At 36.5% G+C, this 18,006-nt stretch overlaps 1 protein-coding gene across 1 annotated transcript; it reads right to left on the reverse strand.

The window, feature by feature from the left end:
- Positions 1–1,091: 1,091 nt before the first annotated feature.
- LOC115433251 (solute carrier family 22 member 4-like) lies at positions 1,092–17,569 on the reverse strand. The gene is made up of 11 exons (XM_030154560.1): positions 17,174–17,569; positions 13,899–14,002; positions 13,658–13,812; positions 12,263–12,434; positions 9,029–9,155; positions 8,252–8,352; positions 7,656–7,870; positions 6,266–6,448; positions 4,372–4,507; positions 3,958–3,989; positions 1,092–1,213 (listed from the first exon to the last, which is right to left on the reverse strand). Exons 1-11 carry the CDS (start codon positions 17,567–17,569, stop codon positions 1,092–1,094), a joined length of 1,743 nt encoding a protein of 580 aa, XP_030010420.1.
- Positions 17,570–18,006: the final 437 nt, after the last annotated feature.

The raw sequence follows: 18,006 nt of genomic DNA on the forward strand, positions 1-18,006 counted from the left end.
TACTCGGAGAGGGTCCCAGAGGCCGACAGAAGTCGACAGAAGTAGATCTCTCCCCATTCACAATGCAGTCATTTATGGAATTTTGATTTTGACATGTGCGAGTGAGACAAGTGATGAGAATAAATGATTGGATTAATCATTGCAAGAGCAACAGCAAGAGGAGGGTCCATCATCATCCACAACATAGCTGGGCAGAGTGAGATTTTCAATAAATGCCAGGTTAAGTTTTCATGATAAAACTGTGGATTGTAAATGTCACCTATATGTACATCTCAAAAACTTAGAATATCATGAAAAAGTTCAAAAATTTCAGAGAGTGAAACCCATATATTATATAGACTCATTAGACATAGAGTGAATATATTTCAAACCTTGTTTCTTGAATTTTTGATGTTTATATCTTACAGATAATGAAAAACCAAAATTCTGTGTCTCAGAAAATTAGAATATTGCATAAAATCAATAAAAAAAAGGATATTTTAAACATAAATGTCCGGCTTCTGAAAAGTATGTTCATCTCTATGTATTCAAGACTTGGTTGGTTTTACTTTCACATGAATTACTGCATCAATATGGCGTGTCATGGAGGTGATGACCCTGTGGTACTGCTCAGGTGGAATGGAAGTCCAGGTTGGTTTCTTAGTGTCTTTCAGGTCATCTGCATTGTTGGATCTGGTGTCTCTCATCTTCCTCTGGACAATACTCCACAGATTCTCTATGCGGTTCAGGTCAGGTGAGTTTTCTACTCCATCAGTCCCAGTAACACCATGGTCACTGAACCAGCTTTTGGTACCTTTGGCAGTGTGGGCAGGTGCCAAGTCCTGCTGGAAAATGAAATCAGCATCTCCATAAAGCTTCTCAGCAGAAGGAAGCATGAAGTGCTCTAAAATGTCCTGGTAGATGGGGATGTTGACTGTGGACTTCAGAAAACACAGTGGACCAGCACCAGCAGATGCCATGGCAGACCAAACCAGCACTGACTGTGGAAAGTCCAAAGTCCTCTTTTCAGATGAAAGTCCAGTTTGCATGTCATTTGGAAATCAAGGTCCCAGAGTCTGGAGGAAGAGTGGAGAGGTACAGAATTCCCATTGCTAGAAGTCCAGTGTGAAGTTTCCACAGTCAGTGGTGATTTGGGCTGGCATGGCAGGCTGATCCCCTCCATGACACGCCACATTGATGCAGTAATTCATGTAAAAGGAGGCCCAACCACGTACTGAGTAAATAGAAATGAGCATACTTTTCAGAAGTCTGACATTTCTGTTTAAAATATCATTTTTTATTGATTTTATGCAATATTCTAATTTTCTGAGACACTGAATTTTGGGTTTTCATTATATGTAAGCTATAAACATCAACATTTCAAGAAATAAGGCTTGAAATACTTCACTCTATGTCTAATGAGTCAATATAATACATGGGTTTCACTTTCTGAAATGAGTGACAAAAAACATTAAACTTTTTCACGATATTCTAATTTTTTGAGATGTATCTGTATGTTTCCCCAGTTATCAGTTAAGACCTGTATAGGAAGTATCTCCTAAAAAAGATGCAAAAAAAAATGGACAAAGAAATGGTATATTTGGATGGACAGATTGGGAAGGCCGACCTAGGAACTCAATTAGTGGAACGCCAGTTGAGGTGGGTGCACTGTCACAGGTGTCGGGTATTAATTGTTGGAACAATATTACAGATCCTAATTATTGTATTTTTACTACTAGGGAATAAAGAGCAACAAAATGTGAATTCTTTGTCTTTATTTGACTGGTGAGGATTGTAGTAGTGGCCTGATCTGAAAAGTAATGTCTGTAAATTAATCTGACAGCCCTTCCATCCTGGACATCTGCATGGTGAATTGGATGGTCATCCTCAGGGTCATCAACGTCATATCAGAACTCGCTTAAATATACACGCCACTTTTAAGTGGTGCGCTTTCTGTATGGATTATAAGCTTTCCACATGAATGTTCACGCCGTTAGTGGCCCCCTGTCCAACCTGATTCGATGCGTCAAATACCACGCCCTGAGGGTTAGGGTTATGTGAACTAGAAATCTTGGCCTAAATTGACAAGTGATCAAATGGCGTTGAATAACATGCGAAAGGTCAAAAGTGTGTACGTATAAAATGCCACATGCCAAAAGAACTGGCATGACATACAACGCCATTTCATGAGAACCGTCTTGGGTCATTCATCTGTACAGCCAGGTGTTGCTCTCCTTTAAAAGTGGCTATATTATGGAAAACAACAGATGCCGCAATGATGTCACTTGCCCTTCCTGGGGTCACCCTGAGCTTACCCAGGCACTGGAACCTCGATTTGAGCATGCCTATGGTAATCTGAATCTACTCTAGTCCTGCAGGGGGCCACATTAAAATGTTGTTGAAGTGCCAGGTCAGGGTAAGGGGTCAGCAGAGAAAGCTGGCATGGATATGCTGTGTCTCCCAGTAGGTGCCCATCAATCTCTCCAGTACATGCATTTGGGGGTGTTCATATCAGGGAGACATAAATGATAATCGCACAAGGCGTTCAGTTTCGTACCATGTGTAAATCTGTGGCTTAGGCCAAACTCTGGATATACTGTATGTGGGACTCATGTACAGAGACAGGACACTTATTTGTGATGATGTGTGCTAGATCAAATGATGTAGATAGTTCAGAGACTGGCATTATGATCATTATTATTATTATTAGCTGCTGTATATTGTGATGTATACTGTCATGTTCAAGACAGTAGTTAAGATACCTGGACACTGACACTGGAAGGACTTCCTCTTAATATGGTCCCCTTCATTTTGTGCAGGAGCAGTAATAATACTGTGTGTTTCATCTACACACCCAACTACATTTGGAAGACCAGCAAAATGAAGCTTATCATTGATCTAAGTCTGAGTTTGCAGAACGTCTCTATATTAAATCCTAAATTATATTTAAAATAATGTTAGAGTGTAAGAGTGAATTGATAATGATAAACTTTATTTCAAACATAAGTAAGAATAAAATATTAAGGTGAACAAAAGGCAAAAAGAAATGTCAAATTTAAACAAAACACACCAAAATATTGAATATAATAACCAAAGAACAAGAAAAAAAAAGTTACACAATTGACAGCTATGTCATTGTGGCCTTGTTAGTAAACCAAACACAAAACCAAACACCAAAGTAATTATTAAACTGAAGCAGCTACTGACAAAGTACTGTGGCCCAAAATATTGGTTTGTCTATTACCACAGAGCCAGTCAGCGCCCCCGTTATATAATGTCTAGACTGGTAACTTGTCATGTCCCAAAAAGTACCAAGGCATTCAGATAGCAAATAGGTTAACCTTAAACACAGCAGAGATTTAGCTCAGTAGGTAACACTTCGGACTGCAACACAGAAGACTTGGGTTCCATTACCAGTCAAAGCAGCAAGGGTGCCGGTAGGTAAAATCTGACAGTGATATAAATCAGCCACTGGGACAGCATTCAGAGTGCAGAATTCGGACCGCACTCAATACACTGAACTGACACAGAACTGAGAAGTAACATGGCACACTGCCACATCTAACATGTAGCTCCGCCCACCTTCTCCAGCCTCACTGACTGCACAGAGCAAAGAACACCATAAAACAACATATAGAGCATTTAGAACAATAATTCCTATTCTATACTATATACTATCACTAATTTGTCATTTCTTCCATCAATTGCCACAGTACTGTGGCAGCAAAATGCACAAAAGAATGCACTGAAGTATACGCCATATATCACAATGGTACTGTGGCAACAAGAGGCTAATGAGTTCATGGAACAGTATCCATGATTGGCTCTAGTACAAATGCTAACATTTGATTGGCTCTGTGGCAACAGACAAATCGATATTTCGTGCCACAGTACTGTGGCAGTAGCCATTGCCTTATTAAATATATACAAACTATAACTTCGTTAATTTATTTTGATAATCAGATGTGCTCTTTCCACACTCAGCTTCATTTTCTTTTTTTCCTCGTCGCCTGCAAGAACATTAAAAAATAGTTAGAAATATGGAAAAAACACTTATGATATATGACACAGTAAATCATTATCTACAGTACATTATTTTTTTATTTGTAAAATAAAAGCCTGTGAAATAATAAAAATAATGATAGTAAAACAGTGAAAAAAAAAAAAAAAACATGTTAAGATTGTTTCACAGCAGTTATGGTCTACATAAAAAATACTCTCCACCTTGACATTAGCTTAATATTTATATTAATTCTGCATCATTATTGTATAAGTCTACGTGTATCTAATTTAATATTTTATGATATACTGTATGCACGCTACAAAGCAAGTTCCTTGGATTACAAGGATAGTAAATACAGTACAAAAAAAACATTCCTTGCATAGACAGACCTGCATATCGGCTGTATTTGTGATATGTCCTGAGGCAAAGGTTTCCCAAATGTCTCTGGCAGTAGGAGACATATGGCAGCACCAGCAATAGCAAAACCTCCCATCACTATGTAGGGAAGTGCCTTATAGAATTGACCTGCAAAGACAGAAATAATAATAATAAAGATTCAAACAGAAATATATAAGCCTTATGTTGTATAAAATGGAATTAAGACATGAATTACTTGCAAATCTCATGAACCCATATTTCATTCAAAATCATATTTACTATGAGATATAAAGCTGGAAAATAAGTTGTGATGAAAAGACAGCTCCAGGAATAGTTTGCAGCTACATATGGTCATTGGCAACAGATCAATAACATGACTATCTTACGAAAGGCAAAGTCTCTGAGAAGTAAAGATGGGCACAGGTTCACCAATCAACAAAAAACTGCTGCTACAAATTGTGGAACATTTTAAAACACTTTGCAGCTACATATGGTAGTTAGGAACAAACCAAAAAACAAACCAAAAAAACAGAAAACATGATTGGGTATAAAAAGACCATCTTACAAAATCAAAGTCTTTCTGAGGCAAAGACAGATTCACCAATCAACAAAAACTGCTGCTACAAATTGTGAAACATTTTTTAAAAATATTCTTTCAATAAAAGGCAAGGACTTTCAAAATCTAATTATCTTCAGTATATGATATAATTGAACGATTTTGAGAATCTGGAGAAGAAAGATATACTCCCAGGACAGAAGAGGGGCAGTTTGGAAGAAATGGGCATTTCTGACTTTGCATCACTACCTGACACTATTCAATCTCAGCGATGAAGCCTAGTTTAGGCAGTGGCGCCCCCTACTGTCGACACCACAAATACCGCCATGGTCAAAGGGCAATTAACCAGCAATTATTGTAATTTAATCAAGCAAATTCTTGTCAACAATTAATTGATAGTCGATTAATTGTTTACATCCCTTCTACTGACCGAAAATATTTAACTGCTGATCCACTAATCCTATCAATACATGCAAATAATTGGTGTAAAATACAATTTTCATTTTTCCATGGTCATCGGATATGACCCATTTGGACGTTCAGAGGCTCTGTAGTGAACGTGGAAACATCTTCAACACTGATTCACCAGTAAAACCCATGGAGTTTGATCAGTGACAGTGGATGGAGACACTTGGTTTATGTTCAAATAACTGATAGATTTTACTGAAAAAGTCACGTTTTCCTCAGTTTTCTCTGTTTTGATATAATAACCTTTGCATTTACTTTGAGTTTTCATGAACATCTACATGATCAGTGAATTAAATATTGGAAAATACATGGTTTATACTGAAAAATGAAAAAAAGAAGGGGATAATATTAAAATAAATGGTGATAAATCACATGAAAAAGGTTAAAAAGAGATAAAAAATTAATTTGGGAACTTCCACAAAAGTAGCACTGCATCTTTATGGGTTAAATTCTACATTTATTGAGTTTACACATTTAATATATTTTCGATATTCTACTATGAATAAAATAAAGAATATATCATATTGTCGCTATTGGGCTGAAACCTCTTATGTCCAAAACTGTTATTTTAGTTAGGAAATTGGAAATATTCTAAATGTACCCAGATGAAGTCAGAAGCTGTTTTCAACACTTTTCATTGGTTAAATATTTCTTTAAACATTGTATTCTATTTGTAATAAATTTAGGCAGTGTTTGGAATTGGGGTTGTATAAAATAAAATCAATAACTGCAAAAGATTAAAACACAAATTTGAATGAAGAATAAAAATACTGAGATCCATGACATTATGTCTAATATGTAGAGAATATACTGTCATAAACTATACTGTGTACATTTATGCAGCAGGTTGGAAAATGAAAATGTGAATGAAAAGTGCGTACCCAGGTAAATGATAAAGGGGGAGATGATTGACCCGACACGAGCCGCCATTGAGCAACATCCCATCGCTGTGTTTCTGATAACGGTGGGGAAGTGTTCTGATGAGAAGGCATACACCACACAAAATGCAGATGTGATGCCGAACTTCCCCAACATCTCAAGGAACACCCCCACAGCTGGGAAATCTACGGAAAAGGACATTTTAACAACACTGAAATAACTGAGCTTACACACATACACTATTGGTCAAAAGTTTTAGAACACCCCAATTTTTTCAGTTTTGTATTGAAATTCAAGCAGTTCAAGTCCAATGAACAGCTTGAAATGGTACAAAGGTAAGCGGTGAACTGCCAGAGGTAAAAAAAAAAAAAAAAAAAAAAAGGTTAGGTTAAACAAAACTGAAAAATAATGGTACTACCAATTCCTACAGGTGTCCCAATGTTTGTGAATTCCTTCCAACCCCCTCTGTCTGCATAAAAGTAGTGTTGGAACACACTTTGGTACCATACCGTTGTGAGCATTATTTGAACAGTACTGTACTGCAGAAAGTAGTGTGTTACTATAAAGATGGTGAGGAAAAGGCAATTAACGATAGAAGAGAGACAGACACAGGACAACAGCTTCAAGCACAGTGAAGATAGTGGTCGTAGTAAGCAAGTCTGAGTTTCCTGTGAGTCTCCTCTCACTCCAGCTGTTGATTCTCATAAACTTGTCTTCTGATTCGGTGGTGGCTTTGGCTCTGCCAGACCTCTTCCTGTCAGCATTTCCCCCAGTTTCTGAGTGCCTTTGGACGGTGAAGGAAACTGGACTTACTGACACCTGGACTTTCTTGGCAATTTCTCTGTAGGACAGACCTACATTTTTAAGTGTTATGATGGTCTGTCTCTCTTCTATGGTTAATTGCTTTTTTCTCTTTTCTATTTTTATAGTAACACACTACTTTCTGCAGTACAGTACTGTTCAAATAATGCTCACAACGTTATGGTACCAAAGTGTGTTCCAACACTACTTTTATGCAGACAGACGGGGTTGGAAGGAATTCACAAACATTGGGACACCTGTAGGAATTGGTAGCACCAACTTTCGAGGCTTGATCAACCTCCATTGCTGCAGAACTGCTTTTAGTTGTTAACCCATTTCTTGTTTGCCTTTTTGTATAATTCTGAAATGTAATGAAAACATTATTTTTCAGTTTTGTTTAAACCTTACCTTTTTTTTTTTTTTTTTTTTTTTTTTTTTTTTACCTCTGGCAGTTCACCACTTACCTTTGTACCATTTCAAACTGTTCATTGAACTTGAACTGCTTGAATTTCAATACAAAACTGAAAAAATTGGGGTGTTCTAAGACTTTTGACCAGTAGTGTATATATTTAATACCCCATCAGTCTTTACCTATTGGAATAAGGTGAACGCAGAGGATCATAACACCACCGACAAAGAGTGTCGATGACTGGCAGATGTGTCTGGAGCAGAACTTCAGCAGTACCAGGGCAATTATATAAGCTGGGACCTCTGTCACAGCAGACAGGAAGCAGTTCATGTACGGGCTGCCATGTAGGTTTGAAGTGTTTAGAAGTAACGCATAGTAGCTCATGGTAATGATGACCCTGAAGAGAAACAACAACAACAAACTGAATCACAAATAAAACATGAAACTACTTCACTTGTATCAATATTTGCCCAATTCTTTCTTTTTTTCTTTTATTTAAATCCTATATGTGTTACAAGTAAATTGGTCAAATATATTTTACATGTAAACTCAGCGTCAAGGTCATCAGCAACCTATTTTAGGGTTTGTGTTACAAATTTAAACTGATAGATTTTTCATTGTTTTTCAGTCACATGTTAAACACAGAAACAAACAAATGAATTTAGTACATCCATACCGGCTTCACAGTTCTATTACAACCATAACCCTAACTGTGTTCCATTGTTAATTTTGTCGTTTGTGTTTGTATTTGGGTGTAAAAACACAATGATGGACTTACCACAGAAGAGAACAAATCAATGTCAGGAGCAACATATTGCGGTTGCTTGAGATATCCAAAATGCTGTATTTTTTTTCTTTTTTTGCCAACACATCTTCAATCTGGGGAAAAAAGAAAAATTTGTGTTAAAAAAAAAAAAGAAAGAGACAAATTTTACAGTCAAAGAAAGTGACAAAGTGATAAGGGAAGAAGCACTGTTGTTTTCTATGCTGGACACAACTTTGCATGACAAGAATGGAGTTTGATGTTGAAATCACAGCAATTCCTCTACACATTTGAGATTATGAGGCCTAAAAAGGTATACATTTATTATGTTATGTTATTATTATGCTAAATTTTCTGCTTATTGATCAATGGTTCAGACTAAATTGTGACAGATCTGTTCATGTTTGGACACCTTTAGTGCAGTTATTGACAACACAAATCGAACGGAAAACTGAGGTGATTTGTGGTTTTACTGTGGCTGTTTCCCGTCTAATAACAGAGCTAAGCTAACAGCGCTATAATGTAAACTATCAGCTGACACAACAGGTGAAGGTTATAAGACAGTGTTTGTTTGCCACCTGCTGTGACTTAGTTTGAAGAAGAAAACTTAATAATACCATAAACAATGAGCTCTATACTTTATTCAGTGAGTCATATAGTCTGTGGATACATAGGGTTGGTGGTTTTGGTTGTATTAAGTATGTTCTGGGACGTTACTTCCCCTTGCTTGGTGTGTGTTTGAGTAATTATAGTTATAATAAAGTTATAAACTTGTTGATATTATGTGCGTACCTCATCCTCTGTAAAAATAGCCTGTGGAACCTTAACTTTATTCATCTTGGCAGCATCTCTCAGTATGGCCTCTGCCTCCGTTAAACTTCCCTGAGAAAAGAGCCATCGAGGAGACTCTGGGATTAACCTGGAAAGACAGAAACAAAGATAAGATAAGATAAGATAAGATAAGATAAGATAAGATAAGACAAGATAAGATAAGATAAGATAAGATAAGATAAGATAAGATAAGATAAGATAAGATAAGACAATAGAAACATGACAACCCCAGCTCTTGTCACTAAACAGATATTAGATCTGAGACATGAATGTTTTGATCCTGTCTGAATCATGTCATTATTTACGTATGGGATGTTTATCCTAAAACTGGTGGAGTATTAAAAATGTAATTCCTAATTTTCTCACTTTCTAAAAATGTGGTGGTTCTTATTTTTTTGTTTAGTATCTTTATTTTTTAGTTTTTGTAATTTTATATTCACTCCATTCCAGTGGCGGCTCCTCGTCTTTCAGACAAGGGAAGCTCATTGTTGGCTTACATTAAAAAAAAAAAAAAAAAAAAGTCAAAAATGTTAAGTTATTTAAACATACATTCGGCCCTCCGTTCCTTTTTAAGAAAATGGGCAGTGACCTTATCGTACCAAGTAGGCGTCTTTTCTAGGAACAGGACCAGTGTCCTCTCTGCTTAGATTGCCTTGGCCCATTGTGTTGTGGGTGTAAGACTTCAGCCTTTTTAAACAAGAGATGCTCCTTTCACTCCGACCTAGCCGACAGTTTGATTTAACCATCTACAAAACGATATTAAACTCGAACAAGAAATGATTAAATTATGTAACTGAAACAAGAAAACACTGAAATTATGTTAAATTGAAACAAGGAGGTACAATGAGTGTGTTTTATTTACAGTTCAAGAAATGAATGAGTAATTTCGTAGTGGTTTCTCTCTCTGATTTCACAGCAGAATGCGCAACAGTATTAAACTGAACTGTGTCAGTGAAAGAGGATATCTGAAACTAGCTGTCAATCAAACAGGATTCAGCCTTTTGACTGATCCTTCAATCAGCACATGGGATTCTGGCATCCAGCCCGGCCGAGCTCCGCCCACAGCTCCATTCAGCCCCAGAGACGACCGGCGTCCGGGGGCGGGACAACATGGTGGCATTTATCCAATTACCGTCCAGTTTTGAGGCAATGAAAAAAACTGTTCCACTCAGTCCCATTGAAGCCCATAGACGCCCACAGTCTACGGACAAATGCACTTAGCAGAGATCGAATGAGAAAACAGCGCAACGGGAATGTATGAGAAGTGAACAACATCAAGTCTACTGATCTGTGATAAAGCTGATTCTGAACGAACTCATCTGTGAGATGAACGCGTTCTAACACATTTGTAGTCAATAAAATGTCAACACAACCGTACATATTTAACGATTTAATTTTCGTAATTTTAGGGGAAGCCGGGCTTCCCTTACAGTCTATGAGAAATCGCCACTGCTCCATTCTTATTTCTGTAGCACTGGTGTTTGTAAATATTGCTGCACTGACTGGAGTTACACTCCTAATTTCATTGTACACACAATGACAATAAAAGCTATTCTATTCTGTTATTAAGTGAATTTCGGATGGGGGCAGAACCTATGGGGTGCAGCCATTGCTGGCCAGAAGGGACATACCCTCATTGATTCCGGGTGATTGAGTGCAAGTAAACAAGCAGCAGTTAGTGAGCAAGATTAATTAGAAAGCACATGTTCGCACTTGCTGCTTGTGTAGCCGTAAGCTTTGCACCCCATCAATGTCTGAGAAACACGACCCAGCACTGGTCTTTAACGTGTCATCTTAGGCTGGTGTCTGCTGTACGGGGTCAGTGACCAGTACATCGCACCCCAGGTAATCTAACAATCTGTCCTGTAATCGTCTTTTTGTCCTGCTGATGTAGAACACTTTGCAGGTCGGACATTCCAGTCTGTAGATGATGAATGTTGTTTTACAGTTCATAAAATGATTGATTGTGTATTGTCACATCACAAAAACAATACACAAAAGACGATTACAGGACAGACTGTCAGAACACAAATGTGCAATAAGAACTGGAAACATAAACTACCCGATGGCAAAACATTACCTGGAACTCCACAACAGTAACCCAGCCACGTTACAAGCTATTGGCATCGACTGTATTCCATCCTCCTTAAGAAAGGGGGACAGGCAAAAGACACTGAACCAACAGGAAGTTTTCTGGATTTTTAAACTCCAAGCCACTGCACCCCCTGGACTGAATGAAGAGTTGGACTTTTCTGTTTTCTTGTAATGCATTACTTGTTTCTTGTTTTACAGACTTTACACCGGTTTGATCTTAATTTCACAGGGATATGTAAATTTTGTAGTGTTTTTTTATTCATGTATACTTGTAAATATTTCTATTTGACCTGCAGTGACACCATCTACTGGTCGTTTACATGTGGACACCCTCTGCAGGCCATTACCTTCATGCCCAGCTGGCAGGTTCCTATTGGTTAGACCCTACTCTATAGGAACCTACAGTTTTTCAGGCTCCTGTTGACTTCCTGATGAAGGCTTGAAGCCGAAACGTGTTGAAGTGTTTTTTAGGTCTAGATATGACCATGCCATGGTAATAAGGCATTTTAATGTTTAAAGAGAGTGCCTTGGATTTTTCTTCCAGTGTGATAAATAATGTTGTTGACAATGCTTGACTGACGGAGCAGTGACTTAGTACTCACATGTACTTGACAATGTGCTATGGTGTTCCTCATGGAACCGCTACAATTATGTGATCTTGTGAAATAGCTAGCAATGAAAATTCACTACAGGTACAGTTGTTCAAACTAATTATGTTCAGTGTAAAGGTTTGGATATAAACAGGTACACTCTGTCTCTGTCTCTGAAGTTTGGTGGACATGGTACTATTTCAAGAACTGATTTCAGTGCCTTGAACTACCTTCTAAAACAACTCCAAGACATGGGATCAGTATGAGTCATCTGTGTAGTGAGAAGTATATGAGTTATGTCCCATTCCCAAACAAGGGCACAGGACATCATTTGTACTAAATCTTACTGTATTTCCTTTTTGTGTGAAACAGTAAAATGAGCTTTAACCTTCTTTTCTGGTGTGGCCTTTTTGCCCATGATTAAAACTAGTCAAGATCTAAAAACCACATTAAAGCAATAGTGTTAGTGTTGATCATGAGATATTGAAATCCGTCATATAAATATTCTTACCACCACAAAGGAATGTAGATCACACTGGAGGCAGCCACGGGAATCAGTAACATTCGCCAGTCTCGGATCAAGTAGGCAATTCCAGGCAATGCCATGTTCCCGATAGCTGAGGACATGAAAACTCCAAGGGAACAGAACACCACCCTGGCTTTTGGGCTTAAAATTTCTGTACCTGTATGAGTACATTGAAAGAAAAATCTGAATAATAATCATAGCAAACCTGAACCATGAGCCACTTACCCAGCAGGAACGTTGCACATATCTTCACTCTACATTCTTCTGTGTAAGAATCAAAATCTCTGAATGTGGTGTTATTGACACTAAGGTTGAAAATGTGCAAATTGCTGAGACAAAGTCCTTGAGTTTCTAACCCTACAACCAATGGACAAAATCACCCACGAATATTGTTTTAAATCAACCTTATGGAATTCTTTTTTGATTTTTGTCACAAATCCCCTCTACTGACCTTTGTTTCAACTGTTGTTTAGAAATGTTGTCATATCTTTTCAGACCCACAGAAATAAAAGGGAGATTGGAGATACTAACTCCGTTACAAACCATAGCACGAGTTAAAGTTGCCACCATCTCAGGAGATAGCAACTACACACTATGTCCTTTAAAAACAAGCTTCTCAGGTGTCAAATTCTTCATTAAAAGGATATTTCAGAGACTACAAACAGTTTTGGCGGAATTTAAATGAAGATTTATGTACAGACACAAATATCTCTGTCAACCTAAATGTATTTGTCATCAATGTGGTTTAGTCGAAATCTAAATACAAAACCCAGAAGTAACTAATTCAGATTCCTGGGTGCATTTCAAGGTGGCCATACCCTGAAAGGTCATTTTGACATGGTTCTCTAAAGATAGCAACACTATAGTACCATCTCACATGTCCAATCCTCTTTCTGTATTTATGGTCCCACCTTCCCCTGATAACTTTTAATGTGTCCCTGGCCTTGCCTCCAGTTGACACTGTGCATATGTATATTCCTGTGCATGCATATGAAATAGAGTGAGCAGTACTGTAAGAAAGAAAATAGGTAAAAGTTTAAAAAAAATTTTTGAATCTGGTGCCAAAAATGTATGTAGATCAGCTTTGTTTGATTTTTTCATAACCAACTATTCTCTTCTTGAACAAAGGTTTTTAGTGTTTTTTTTAATAAGTATTTTTATGAGTCAGTAAGTCCAGTTATATGTAAATCACTTTTTGCAGATGATAGCACAATTTACATTATCAACTTATCAATTTCTTCTGTTTCACATCAAAATGAAAGCAACAGAATAACAGTTGCAGTTCTTTTGGGCTCAGATTTATAGCTTCACATTGTCCACCAGTTGCAGTCATATTCCACACTGTCACAAATTTATAATTTGGAAGAAAAAAAAACATACCTAGCACAAATGCAATGATACAGTTGGAGAATCCCCCACCACCAACAAAGAAGAAAATGAGGGTGAACATCTCCCAGCTTGGAGAAAAAATCTGTGCTGTGACTGACACAGTCTGAAGAAGCATTGTGAGAAAAAGTGCCGGCCTCCTTCCAAACCTGGGTATAAAATTCAATTTATTGTTGGGTTAGTTTATTAAGTATGTTTACTTACATCCAATCAATACAATGTAATCCATACAGACCTGTCAGACATCTGGCCTGAGATAAATCCTCCCACCAACACACCAGCATACTGAATGGAGCTGGCCAGTGGAGTTTTGTATGCATCATCACAGACCAAGTCCCACTGCAAAACATACACATGTCCTTAACATGGTGAGATATAACTAAAACTTGACAAGTAATAAGAATAAGCAGCAGTCATATAGATGGCACAATGAGTCTGTAAGTAGAATTAGTATTGACCCAGGTCATGTAAATGTATTACAAATCTTGTCAATATTTAGAATTAGATTACAGAGGAAATTCTAATGACAACACAAGTAATGTTGCTAAGAACTAGTGTGTTCAGTTTTCTACTTTTCATTGAAGGTGTCATAAGAATTACTGAAAAATGACTAATTCTTCTTTTATAACCCAGAAGAGGAGGCAGTGTGTGGAAGCATGAATAAACATTTCTTTGACCCTGCTTTGTGTATCTAGTATTTCCATCTGGAAGGCATACTACTGTCTTTGACAGTTCAATAGTTAATCCCTTTAAACCCTAAGCCTAAAATGATCCATCTGAACTTTTTTTTTCTAATTTTGACGATAAAAGGTTAGAGAATATAATGTGAGTGAGTCCTTTTGCCCATTTTTCTAGAGCACTTAGAACTTACAAACTCTAGCTGCCATTTACAATTTACTGCATGTTATAATTTTGCTAAAATGGCTTCTTCTCCAGTTTCTAGTACAGGCATGAGCAAAATTACTGTAATGACCCAGTAAAGTCTATAAAGCGTGTCGTCTCAGGTTTCAGAAACCATTGGAATTTTTACCCTGCCCCTCGAAGGGGAGGCAAGGGGTATTGCTTTTGGTTCAGTTTGTTTGTTTGTTTGTTTGTTTGTTTCTTTATTTGTTCGTTTCTTTGTTAGCACTCTAGCAGCAAAACTATTGGTTGAATTCATACCAAATTGGGTTTATAGATTGCCAGTGACCCAGAATATGTCTTTTGCATTTTGGGAAACGTAGATCAAAGTTCAGGTTTTTTTTTATGGATTTTAAAAAATTTTTTCCCCCCATTTACTTTTAATGAGCAAAATTTCAAATGTCTATCAGTTTGGTTTCAAACTACTTCAAACTTAGCTCATATATAGAAGCAATTGATGTGCTGACATCAGCACAGGCATTGACAAGATGACATCTCCTGGACTGATGCCAAAATAAGCTATAATATATGCAAGAGGTGGGGTTTGTTGTGCCTGGCACCACTTGTTTACACTGTAAAAAAATATCCTGTTGTTTTTACGGAAAAAAAACTGGCAGCTGTGGTTTCCAGAACAATACTGTAAAAAACACATCCAACTGTAAACATATTTAACAGTAACATGTAGATTTAACATTTTAAACATGTAGATTTAACACTGGATTTAAATGATAAATGGACTGCACTTATTTAGCACATTTTCTCCACCTTCATGGTGTCCAAAGCACTTTCCAAATCCACCAGGTCCAACTGGGACCAGTTTAGGGTTCAGTGTCTTCCATGGACACTTTAACATATGGACAGTTGGAGCCAGGATTCGAACCACCAACCCTTTGGTTATTGGACGAGCTGCTCTACCAACTCTAGCAACCCATTAGTTCACAAATTTAAAATGTTACATTGTTAAATGTTTACTTTTTTAAAATAACTTGTATATATATATATATATATATATATATATATATATATATATATATATATATATATATATATATATATATGTACAGGGTGGGGAAGCAAAATTTACGATGAACATTTAGTTGTTTTTTCTCAGCAGGCACTACGTCAATTGTTTTGAAACCAAACATATACTGATGTCATAATCATACCTAACACTATTATCCATATATATATATATATATATATATATATATATATATATATATATATATATATATACATATATGTATATATACATATATATATACATACATACATACATATGTGTATATATATACATACATACATACATATATGTATATATATATGTATATATATATATATATATATATATATATATATATATATAAATATATATACATATATATATATATATATATATATGCAAATATGCCGTTATTTCAACATTATGTTCTTGCAATTTAAACGGCACCACATTGTTTTTCAATTTACAGTTTTATTTTCTAAAAACAATAGAAATACATCATTTCTACGTACAAATCTGGTTTTGTTAACATACTCTTCCTCTAAAAACTACAGCTATATTTGATTTAATTGTTAACACAAATTTTTTTTTCAAATAAACAACTTTGCATTGTATTGTCAATTACAGTTTTTTTATGTTGCAATTTTACAACTTTTTGGTGTTAATTCTACAGTCATTTTTTACAGTGTATTTATTTATTTTTTAAATAAGCATATGCGTAAATACATGTCCCCTTCATCATTGGCGCCTGCAGCCTTGTGTGTATGGAGTGAAATGTGAGTGAGTGAGTGAGTGAGTGAGAGAGAGAGAGAGAGAGAGAGATGTATGGGACATTGTGGCACTTCTGGAGAACACCCAACCCCTCCCCCGTTTTTACATATTATTCAATCCCCACCCCACCCACCCTCGCAAATTAGTTTTTTAAGCCCCGGGTGTTTTCAAGTCTTAACGACACAATTATTGCTTATTATTAAATATTAAATATTTGATATTTATTATTAACCCTTTCATGCACGAATTATAAGAACCTTAATCAAATTTTTTTCCTGAGTGTTTTTATTCCTCTTTAGGCATGAAAAAAAACAATGCAACTGAAAATTTTCTTCTGAAAAATAAATAAAATAAATAAATAAATAAAAAAAAAATTTAAAAAAATACATAAAAAAAAAATAACAGTAATGAAAAAAAAAAAAAAAAAAAAAATTCTTATGAACCTATTTTTCATGAAGTTGCAAAAATGTCCACTCAGCTGGACACCACACCTTTAATTTTTGATGCACAGAAACATATATTTTTTGGTAAATTGTGTGAAAACTATGGGGAGGGCTTGTGATTCTGGGGGTTTATTCTCAGGAGAGATCTATATAATGTTACCAATTCATGTCAGAAAAGATATGTAGTGTCATAAAACTTTAATATAGATATGTGTACAAAAAAAAACCAAAACATGAATATCGAAGAGAACAGCTGTAGAATAGCCGTCCACTGTAGTGACCAGTGTGCATGAAAGGGTGAAATTAGGCAAATGTATGAACTGGCTATTATACTTCTGTAAAGGACATCTTAAAAACAGCTTCAAATTAAAGTGAATCAGTGATTTTACTCACCTCTGTGACAATGGTAGACTGGTAGATTTCTTTGCTGTACGTCCATCCGTCCAGACAACGCTCCAAAGGAATCTGACTCACATTCACATCTACATCTGGGATTAGATTACTTTGAGAATACTCCCTGACAAGCTCCAGGTTAAGCCTTGAGCACGAGCTACGCTTTGTGATGCCGTCAACAGTTTCCAGTGGGATCGTCACATTCCTCCACATCTCACTAATGCTATAGTTTTCTGGGATTGTACACTCATGAGGTGGGGTATCACCTACAAATACTATGTAAACACCAAGAAGCCCATTTGGGATTATGCTGATGGCTAGGGCCAAAAAAATCCTTCTCTGGAAAGGTCCCCATGATCCAAGGAAAGATGTGATGGTGTCGTAGTCTCTAATCATGAAGCCTCCCATTGCACAGTAAATTCAGATATTAGAAGAAACAGAAGCTTTAACCAGTCAGATGATGTGCAGTGTTGCTGCGTCTGTGTCTGATGTACATGTGATAAACTCAGAGGCCAAGTTCAGCTTTTATATGTTTCTCTCTTCACGCCTCTGGGGTGATTACACAATTGCTGGCAGTGCAAAAATATAACTTTTGTTTTGCTGTGTTAGAAACTGATTTACACATTTACACATTTGCTTACTGTACAAAAATATAAATGTAATATGTTTTGCTGTGTTAGAAACTGATTTAAATGCTTACATGTGCGTTACATACAAGTTATGCATAACAGCTTATAAAAGCAATCACAGCAGAGAAAAAAATCTGCTGTCACTCATTCAGTGACACAACGACGCTCAAAAACATACTGGAATGGATTTCTACTATAAATACA

Source organism: Sphaeramia orbicularis, chromosome 14, assembly GCF_902148855.1.
Source record: "Sphaeramia orbicularis chromosome 14, fSphaOr1.1, whole genome shotgun sequence".
NCBI classification, from domain to species: Eukaryota; Metazoa; Chordata; class Actinopteri; order Kurtiformes; family Apogonidae; genus Sphaeramia; species Sphaeramia orbicularis.